The 10435-nt window shown below is 44.2% G+C and overlaps 2 protein-coding genes across 3 annotated transcripts; one reads left to right on the top strand and one right to left on the bottom strand.

Annotated features, from left to right (window-relative positions):
* The first annotated feature begins 1811 nt into the window (after positions 1-1811).
* Positions 1812-4236, top strand: LOC125719061 (prostate stem cell antigen-like). Its single transcript, XM_048993508.1, has 3 exons — positions 1812-2856; positions 3511-3627; positions 3820-4236. Exons 1-3 carry the CDS (start codon positions 2805-2807, stop codon positions 4032-4034), a joined length of 384 nt encoding a protein of 127 aa, XP_048849465.1. The 5' UTR covers positions 1812-2804; the 3' UTR covers positions 4035-4236.
* Positions 4237-4279: 43 nt separating this feature from the next.
* Positions 4280-10097, bottom strand: clic1 (chloride intracellular channel 1). 2 transcript variants are annotated; one of them, XM_048993507.1, is made up of 7 exons: positions 9627-10097; positions 9431-9485; positions 7999-8108; positions 7401-7526; positions 7186-7292; positions 6862-7043; positions 4280-6780 (listed from the first exon to the last, which is right to left on the bottom strand). In XM_048993507.1, the coding sequence occupies exons 2-7, from the start codon at positions 9470-9472 to the stop codon at positions 6619-6621; spliced, it is 729 nt and encodes a 242-aa protein (XP_048849464.1). In that variant the 5' UTR covers positions 9473-9485; positions 9627-10097; the 3' UTR covers positions 4280-6618. The 2 variants fall into 2 exon arrangements, with proteins under 2 accessions (XP_048849464.1, XP_048849463.1); XM_048993506.1 differs by having other exon boundaries at positions 9431-9488; positions 9627-10095.
* Positions 10098-10435: the final 338 nt, after the last annotated feature.

Raw genomic sequence — 10435 nt, 5'->3', positions numbered from 1 at the left:
GTGCTGCAGCTTGTCAGGATAACGCTGTCAATTGTTTCGTCTTTTTTGAAGTACAGCTTTCTGCATATATCGTCATGGTCCCTGATTCTGCATGCAACACCCCACACAGCAGAGAAATACATTTAATCACAATTGCTCCTTACAGCTGTGTAAATGGGCAAACACAAAGTATCTCTGCGATAAAGTAACAACTAACTTTTGCAGAGTTCTGTGTCTTCAATCTAAGGTGCCTCCTCGCTGCTCTGTGTACAGTTCGCCCGGGCAGCCGGGCCTCGGATCACCTGACCTCAGGTCAAAAGACTCTCCTTGTGCCCCCGAAACTCGCCCTGTTTGTATTTAACAGTATAAGTCCAGCATCCTATGGTTTTTGTTCAGTCCTCTGATTCCGTTAGGCAGTCAATTGCTAAACTGGTCTTATTGCAGGAGTAACATCTAAGAGGGTCTGATGAAGAAATCGTGTACATACATGCACTTGTCAACCCTTGACGAAAACATAGATGTTTGTTTGTTTGGTCAAACACCTCATTGCCAAATATGCATATTTATTTTTTTCCTCATATTTTTTTGAGTACCACAATGATGACAGACTCACACATGCTTGGTGGGCGTGACCGGAGTGCGCAAGCGTTGGCAGCAGTTGACGACTGACAGGACGCTCGGCCAATCGTTTAATTTGATCCGAATTAAATTATTGGTCAGACTTTTCTTAGAACCATATGAGAATGTAATGATGAGGAGTTTCTATACCCTGTGGATTTCTCACCTTTTTGTGTGCTATCAGCTTATTAAAGCATTTGTATTTTGCATACTTCTGTATCAATTTTTTATGACTTTAGTTTTCGTGATCTGTGGACCGGCAAACTAGCTAAAAAAAAATCAAACTTAGTTCCTCATCTACAATCACATTTAAGAATCTGCAACCAGGGGCGTATCAAGCTTTTTAAAAGTTTGCGTGTGTGTGTGTGGGGGGGGGGGTTCTAGGATGGGTAAGTTAAAGTCTCCTGGAAATTATCACACACACAAGCACACACATCCATTGCAAATATATATATATATATATATATATATATATATATATATATATATACACACACATACACACCATTTATACTGCTGAGGTGGTGTGTTTAAAATCGACTCCTATACGACATCACTCATAGAGCTATACCAAGGATAATTAACCTCGTCTAGCTTACATTATGTAGAAAATGCTGACGTTACGACGTTGTGAATTTTGCTTTACTAAATTAGCGTGCCCCGCGACCGAGTAGGATAGGCGGTTTGGAAAATGGATGGATGGATAAATTAGCGTGACGCTGTATCAGATGTAACTTTCTTGTACCTGAAAACCGTTCTTCCCAAATCTAACACGACAGTACTTTGCCAAATAACTTCGAAGCGGAGCAGTTCTCGCTCCTCGTCACTGACGCTGATACATTTGCTGTGATTGGCTGAATGGTCCATCAATCAAACTAACGGACCTATGTGTGTAGTGTGCGTGTTCTTTTTCCCTCCCAGATCAGGGCAACAGTTCTGTTCGCTCTTTTACCCGTAGCTTTTAACTTTTAGGCAAGACAATGACAACAGCCTATGAGTGACTCAAACATTTTGCACAACTCTGGTAACATGAATGAATCTTAAAATGTACACCTTTTCCTGATAGTACACCACACTGATATATAACGTCAAAACTAGGGACCGGGCCCTTCACACAGTGGGTCTTCTCCTCTACCCTCTTCATCTCTCTGGGAGAAGCAGCATTCTTTACATCAGCTGACCGTTCCCCCAACTCCCACCGTCCATCACAAGTCTCCAGGTCATGTGACAGTCCTTCCCGTAGTTCCTGTCCCTCTCAACAGAATCAGATTTTTTTTTATAGATTTTAAATGCACCCACTGATAATGTGGTCTGCTGTTGTTGCCTCTGGGGGTTTAAATACTGACACTGTTTCGTGAACAAAAGAAGTACTTTAAGGCTTCCTGAAAACGTTCGTTTTCCAGCAGCTTATCCAATACAGGATCACGGAGGTGGGGGCCGGGGTTGGAGCCTATCAGACCGGACTGATCAGCAGCACAAGGCTGGGGAATGCAATGGGTACGAAGCAAGCATGTTTCTGAGCAAGAAACAATCGCAAACAATCGCGCACTTCGGGCAATTTCAAGATGTTTATTCGTTGAGCTGCAAGTCTTACACTGCGAGAGCCAACCAAAGTTCCTGGAGAAAAACTGTACAACATGGAGAGAACATCCAAACCACACACACCGAGCCAGGGTGAAAATGGTACTGTCCAGCTTTGAGAAGTGCAGCAAGAGTGTGACCCGACATGTCAGTAACAAGACCAAAAAATGCAGCGTTTAGTCTGAGGCAAAGATTATTCCAATATTACAGAAATGTCTCCATGCTTTACTAGACCTGCACACATCAGTAGACTAACAGCTGAGTCCTTATATTGTGGAATTCAATTTCAGCCTTATATGATTACAATCTTAATTTAGTTAGGAAGGTTTGGGAGGTGTCAGCTGACATCAGGCTGACATACAGCTGTCCTGGGTGGAGAAGAGGAGAAACGCAGCTGAGAATAAAGATTATATCCTAGCAGTTTGCTAAATGCACTAAGAATAGGAATCAGAAACAATTGTTGTAAAAGAACTGTCATGCTAACCAAGCGAAAGAAGAGTTTTTAACCCCAGTCAGGCGCACAGTCGGCAGCTATCAAGACGAAGGAAAACAGCTGCGATCTGACTGAATAGACTCAACTGGACCACAGAGCAATCAGCACTACATGCTACACTACCAAGGGGGAAATGTCTCACCTGCCGATTCTCCTGCTTCTCCTGGGTCATATCCCACCTGTGGGTATGTACACAGTTACCATCCGAGAGAGACCGTGAGAAGTGGTTCTGATTGCTTTGTGCTCGCACTGTGTTACTGGGACAGACAGCTAACAGATTCATACTGAGTACCAGATGGTAAAATGAATGAGCAGGAATTAGATTATTCCTTTTGTATAATCGTATGTATGTATGTATAATCATATGTATGTATATATGAATGAATGTATGCATGTATGTATAATCGTATGTGTGTATGTATAATCGCATGCATGTATGTATAATCGCATGCATGTATAATCGTATGTATGCATAATCGTATGCATGTATGTATAATTGCATGTATGTATGTATAATCGTATGTATGTATGTATGTACCATTCATTCACATCCTCTTTCAATGCAGAACTGTTCAGATTAGATCACATATACAATGTTTCTCAACTCGGCCCTAAGGGACCCTGTGATGGTCCACATTTTTGCTCTTTCCCAGCTCCCTGTCATACAGTCCCTATTTTTGTTACTAGGACCTGGGAGGGAGCAAAAACAGGGACTCTCTGGGGGTCCCCAAGGACAAGTTTGAAAAACACTGAAGTGCCTGACATATGTCTAAATCAACATTATATACGTTTTCTAAAGGTTGACATATGCATGTATATTTGCGCGATTTCTTCTTCAGACCCTCTCAGCTGTTACATCTGCATGTTTCCAACCATCACACCAGCTGACTGCCTGTTCACCCAGGACTGTGCCAGAGGACAGCAGTGCCTGTCCAGCATAGCCATCGGCACACAAGGTGAGAATCTGGGGCACAAAGAGAGGCTTTCAGCCCGAGGTCAGGTGACCGGAGGCTAAGCTGCACAGAGGGCAAGCTGCGTACAGACAGACGGAGCTATTGTCATGTTAACTTGCAGGCCTGTGACAGAACCATGTAAAATTTAGGGTTAAGCCTTTTTCACTACTTTGTTGATCTTACATGCACCATCAGGGGCCTTACGTGTGGTGCTGTATGAGAAAGGCTGTGCCATCACCTCGCAGTGCGGCCTGTCTGGCGAGAAGTACGCCTCAGGCCTCAACTTCACCTACACCAACGTGTGCTGTGAAGCAGATCTGTGCAACGCCGACTCCGCCAGCAGCAGGCCACGCCCCCCATTCCTCGCCGCCTTCAGCCCCCTTCTCACACTTGTCCTTGTGCTCCTTTAACATACTTTAACATACCAATGGCACATGCCAGTCTGAAAAGGCAAGGCGTGGGACACGACCTCCCCCATTGAAGAAAATACATTGTTGACATTAATGGTTAACAAAAAAAAAACAACAAAATACTAAAACAAAACTTGATAAAAAAAAGCTTCCTTATAAAAATTATAAAAATCAACACACATCAACCTAACATCAACTAACTCTCTGCTGTGCTGTGAAGTGCTGATGAATAAATCTCAGAAAAATCAGTTTTGTGTTTTATTGAGTTAAAGAAACTTTAGTCAGGGTTAAACAAAGTCACACATTGCAAATGACACTGAATCAAATTACAAATCAATCGTCATTGACTGCAAAGCTATTTTAAAGGTAATATGCAAATAAGGTGGATAGCGAGCGCAAGAAATGATCCCTGGGTGCAAAAATACATTAGTAGTAGAAAAGGAAACGTGGGTCATGGTGAAGGAAATGATGCAGGAAAATGTCAATTATATTCAAGCAGATTGACACTGTCTGAATTGTCTGCAGGTACATAAATCAGCCTGGCAGATAAATTCCTAAAATGTACTGACCCTTACAATTTTTTTTAATGTCTCTGAAAAGTTACTAATTACGAACAAACCATCTGAAAGCATTGGGGTCTGGAATGGTTTTTTTTTTTTGGGGGGTAAAAAAAAAAAGGTTAAAAGAGGATGGATAAAGGAACCAGAATGTGAAAATGGAATAAAAATGTACGTGCAATAAAGGGCGAAAAAAGTCCTGAAGTTGTTCCTGCTCAAAAACAGCTAAACCTGGAAAAGGAACATTGACATTTTATACTTGGAAATTCTCCCTTAGTAGCTAAACCATTTTACATCGAGGAGGCAGAATTGCCTAAATGAAATACTAAACATGTAGAAGCAGACTAGCTGCTGAGCAGACAATGAGGAGTTTCGCCCCTAGTAATCTATAAATGATAAAATAAGGCTTCTTGGATATAGTTTACAAACACTTTTCTAGATCAACACTTATTTGGCTGTTGATTTTCCGCATCAGTGAGAAGTGCGACTCCATGAGGTCAAGAACAAGCTTCCCACATGCAGCCGTGAACGGTCACTTTACTTGGTGTGTGCCGGCCATATTTAAACACTCTTTCCACATCATAATCATTACCGATTAAGAGGGATCTGCTCAGCATTCTTCCACTGCAGCGTTACATTTTTGAAGTGCATGTCTTTGGCTCCCCCTGCTGGTGACTTATTTATAGCTCCACCATTTCAAGTTTTTTTTGTGGGGGAAGAGAAGGGAAATTAAGCTTAAAATCAGCAGTGGCCAATCTTATCCAGAAAAGGCTGTTGTGTATGCAGGCTTTCGCTGTAGCTCCCTAATTAGATTACTAATTAAAGGACTGACTGGCTGAGGAGTCTTCACACCTGGGTTTGAACAGCTGAGCTAAAAGTTACCCCAGAAACCTGCATCTACACTGGCCCAAAAACGACAGAGTATTATTATAAGCTAAATATACATCACAACATCTCCACCATCAAGTTACTTCCAAAGTGAAAAAAACACTACAAATATCGCAGCAATATCTGAGAAATTAGAGTGACAAATACCTCATGTCAGACCACAAATTAACAAGAAGTAGTTTGGATGACCCATTACTGCACAAAAATGTATAGGATATCCTACCTGTGCTTTTGGTTAACAGTTCGGGGGGGATAACGCACTAGTTCCTCATAAAGGGACAGTGTCTTTCTGCACTAGTGGGGGAGAAGGAAAAAAGCCAAATTTTCATAATGACTTCATCTTAACAGCGAAGCTGAATCACTCAGCAACTTCACCAGGAAGTGAAACTTACATCAGTGCTTAAAAAGAAAAAACCCCACCTACTAATTCAGGACTGTGCCATGATGCATCACATGAGATTTTTGTCAAACTCTAGTTGTGCTCTGTTGCAGGTACCTCACAGTGTCGGAGTGCAGCAGAGGATTAACCATTAGAAATCTGCTGTGACCAGAAGTACCAAATCACCTTTTCTTGGACCCAAAAGGAACAAAGTAAACATGGGCACTTATGTGCAGCAGATACTGTAATACAGCCATGGCAAGTGAAGCTTAATGAAGTGAAGCTACTAAGAGCCTGTGAGTAAGCAGGTCCATTTAAAGCACCTACACCACGCCCTACTAACCCATTACATCATTTTGTGGCCATTAAGAAATGTTTCTTTTATATAAATTCAATCCATTGGCTGCATGTCTGAAATGCATCCTGACCACATGCTCCCCCCCCAGCCCCCTGCCCTGTCCAAGGCAGGTCAGGCCCCATGAAAGACAAGACCGTGTATACTAGACACCTAGAATGTGGATCAGCAAAGACAGGTTTACAGCAAAAAGCTTGCGTCAGATGCCAAAAGCATAGGGGTCTGCTCAGCGTGTGTGCGCGTTTGTGCGTGACCCAGTTTGAAATCATGGAATAAATAGATGTGGAGCGATAGCAAATCACAAAACTATTTATCATACCCTTATGATTCTCTACTTCATTTTTTTATGTGGTACTTGTGTTTGCACGTGTGTGTTTCTGTTGTGTACACATGCTGGTGCAGAACCTATTTGAGTGCTTTAGCCACTGAGATATATGCGGAATGGATCTCGCTGTCGCTGGGACAGGTGGAAGAGAACTCCTCCCTAGCGTATGCAGCATCCAGGTACCTCCAGAGGGCAGTGAGAGAACGAGGGATGGAGAATCCCCGGTACTTCAGACACACCACCTGAAGGGGATATAGGGAGCGGTCAAAAGCGAAGTCATGTCTTCGCAAAGAGGTTTTGACAAAGTAAACGAAGTCCAGCACCTTGACAATGTGCAGCTTGGGCAGCAGGTTACAATCAGCCAGCGTGAGCTCCTGCCCATCGAGAAACGGCCGGTTGGAGGTGGAGGTCTCCTCCGCACTGTTCTCATCAACCTCATCAGGCAGAGGGCAGCTGAGGTAGTCATCCAGCTTCTTCAGAGCCTTCAATAGCCCCTTCTCCAAATCTGACAGAAAGCAGAAACAATCAGAAGAACATAGAGAACCATGGCTGAGTGATGCAGCCACAAGAAACCTAGCAACAGTTTTCCTCTAGCTTCTCAATAATTTACAGAACAGGGTTAATGGAAACGCCCTCCACAAGCTTACTGTCATTCATTTGTGGGTTGGAGTTCTTGATGTAGGCTGAGAACTTGGAGAAGACGTCCATGCCGGCCGTGTTGGATTCTGGATTCCGAGCGGCCAGTCGGGGGTATCTGCCAACGGATTCATACAGCATTGGCAGGACAGTCATTCTACAAACACCACAGGGAACCAGCAAAGGGAGAAATGGAGGGGGGAGGATGAATCACGGGCATAATTACTTAGGGGGGCAGAGATTCTCCTCCAGGAACTCCTCTATCTTATTTGTGTCCGTCTTCACCTCGCTGCCATGCAGCAAGAAGGGAGGCTGAGCACCAGGGGCCAGATCCTTCAAAATGTCTGGTTTTCTGGAAACGACAGACAGAGGTGAGGCTCTTACCTCTCCAATGGTAAACATTTCTACCTGATTTTAATGACTTTCTAAAAGAATACTTCAGTTGTGGTCATCGGGATGTTAAACAAAGGTAAACAGTCACAAATACATGATACTGCTGCCTTTAAGTCAGAAAAAACAGCCGCACCAGTGTCACCAGCTATATGCTGCACATAGGCCTGGACAGTAAAGCGTCTAGGCGACGCTCAGCTAAATTAGCCTCTTTGGGTCCTTGTGTAGTAAAGCAAATGGAATCCTTCAGTGCAGGCCTGTCTATTGAGAATACCAAACTGTGTGTTTACTAATCCTACATGCCTTTATAGCTTGACACATCTGACATGAATCTGCAAATGCACACTGAATACGTACTACCCTAGCGTCACATACACCTGCCTTTTTTGTTTTTTACCGAAAACTGCAAAGCAGGGTAGCCAGAAGAGACAGACCTCTTCATGTCCACCGTGGTGACGTTGAAGGTGACGCCCTTCAGCCACAGCACCATGAAGAGCCGCTGCGAAAAAGGGCAGTTGCCGATGCTCTGGCCATCGCAGCCCGCCTGAAATGCGACCGCAGGGAAACTCGGTTACACGACCCAGTGAGCATGGAGGCAGGTGTGGATCTGCTTAATACCTCAAATCACGCCACTCACTCTGACTGCTGAGTCTCAGTTTTCTCAATTCAAACCGGAATGCTGGACTGACAATTGACTCATCATTCACCAACCTTTGTCAAGCGCCACCGGCGCTTCTCTGCAATTATTATTCAACCACATAAGAGATTGAGAAACTTCAGCAGGGTTGCAAACTTTGGTCAGCTAAACGGAGTGAGAATTCCAATTTGAGACACGTCTGCACACACACACACACAAACGCACATTTTATATAATATATATATATATATATATATATATAACACACACACACATTCATTCCCTAGGGTTTGCAAACTACCCCAACGCTTCTGCTGTTGCTAATTTTAGGTTTATAATGGAATAATGCGTGAGTCAGAAATCCTGAGTGTCGCGTCAGATGCAGGAGAGTTAGAAACCATGGTGCAGTGACTTCAATAAAAAAAAAACTTCCACAGGAGTTTTAATAACAGCAATAATTAACAGGCCAACACGAGACTGTAAAACAACAGGCAGCTTTCATTCAATGAGAAAGTTGGCACTATAAAGACAGACCGTCAGCCGCCGACATAACGGTTCGCGCAATGGCGGCACAGGCACGCAGCGCCGGGCGGGACGGGACCCCCCTGTCCGCCGATCAGCCCCGTCTCTAACATAACCAGGGCGTAACACGGCACAAAATGAAAGGTTACTCGTCTGGTTTATAAGCGCGCTGCCTCTATAGCTCCGGTTACGGCCCCCCGTCAAGGCGACGGCAGGTGGTTAGAAAAGCAGATTGGAACACAGGAAACGGGGGGGCATTTCGAAATTAATAACAGCATCTTTCATACTAAAAAGGAGGAAAGTTGGTTCCAGTTTCCCATACAGAGCTATCCTTATGAAAGCCCATTTGAGGAAAAAGAATGTATAAGTATGGTCGGTGTTTCCTCCAACGCCCTAAGCTAGTAAGCTGTGAAGAGGCAAGAGGCCTTTCGGCGCCCGAGGAAGCCGCCGCTTCGCTCCCCGGAGACGCAGTCACATTAGGCAGCGCACATTTATACTATATTTAAAGTTTTCTGGGATCTAACCGAACAGAAAAAGCGGATCCTGCGCTGGCGGATCGCGCCCCGGCGATAAGCTATCAGGACACCCATTAGCGGCAGCGAACTCCGTGATTAATGACTAACCGAGTGCTTTTAAAGCCGCGAATGTGGGCCTGACGGGATTAAACGGCCTCCGGCGCCGATAAGACACATTTCTGCAGCTCTTACCTTGACGAAAAGTTCAACTTGTGGCTGGGCTTCGTCAGTCATCCTCACTTTAAGTCTTCTTTAATAATAATAAAAAAAATAGGGAGATAGGGTGTACAGACTGCACAGAGAGTTTAAGTATATATACATCTATAAAAACGTCTGCAGGAATATTTACTGGTCGGTTTTATTAATTGAGTAGTAATGAAAACCTTACCGTATAAAACGCACCGCTTGAAATAAAACTGCTCTTCCGCTATGTCGACGTGCAGCCGCCGGTTTTTTGTTTTTCTTCTTAATCCAGTAACTTTGACAAGCAATTAGGGCGCCGTCTGTGGCTCAAAAAAAAGTGTGAAGCCGTTCAAACTGCAGTACCTGGGTACTTTTAAATAAATCTTTTGAAAAGTGTCCGTGGTTGCCCCCCCACTCCAGTGAAACTTGTAGCACACGCCTAAAGCAGATCTGCCTCCCTCAGTCCGCCCCCCATTTCCTGGTGGTGCGAGGCGAAGCTCCGCCACGGCCGACCGACATGTCCGTGAGAGCGAAAATAAAGCAAAGAAACAAGACAAACAAACGAGGGGGAGGAAAGGGTACAGAGAATGAACCGAAACAGGCAAAACGGGGCATTAAAGTTCTTCGGTTCGCCTTCTGAAGAGAATGGCTGCAAGGCGGAATTAAGCAACAAGTTGCGCTCTGCCTGCGAAAACCTCTGGGTGCAACTTAACGCGAGGCTATGTGATTTATAGTTGTTGGATTATTTTGTTCCTGAACTGCCAATTTTATCCAAAATTAATTGAAAATGAAACGGTGGATATGTGAGCAGTTGCAGTCCGTAAGATGCCCCTTGTATATGAATGGGTGTGTGTATGTGTCCCCTGAGATCTGGGGTCTCCGCCAGGATTTCCTCTGCCGGGTGTCCCATTGTCTCAGAGAGGTTCCAGGATCATTGTGACCTTGTAGATGATAGATAGTTGTGGAAGTGGATGACATGGGAAGGCCCCAGATTAGGCTACACATCCTTTACTA

The sequence above is a fragment of the Brienomyrus brachyistius genome, chromosome 23 (assembly GCF_023856365.1).
Source record: "Brienomyrus brachyistius isolate T26 chromosome 23, BBRACH_0.4, whole genome shotgun sequence".
NCBI lineage: Eukaryota > Metazoa > Chordata > Actinopteri > Osteoglossiformes > Mormyridae > Brienomyrus > Brienomyrus brachyistius.
This window is presented reverse-complemented; position numbering and strand designations above follow the sequence as displayed.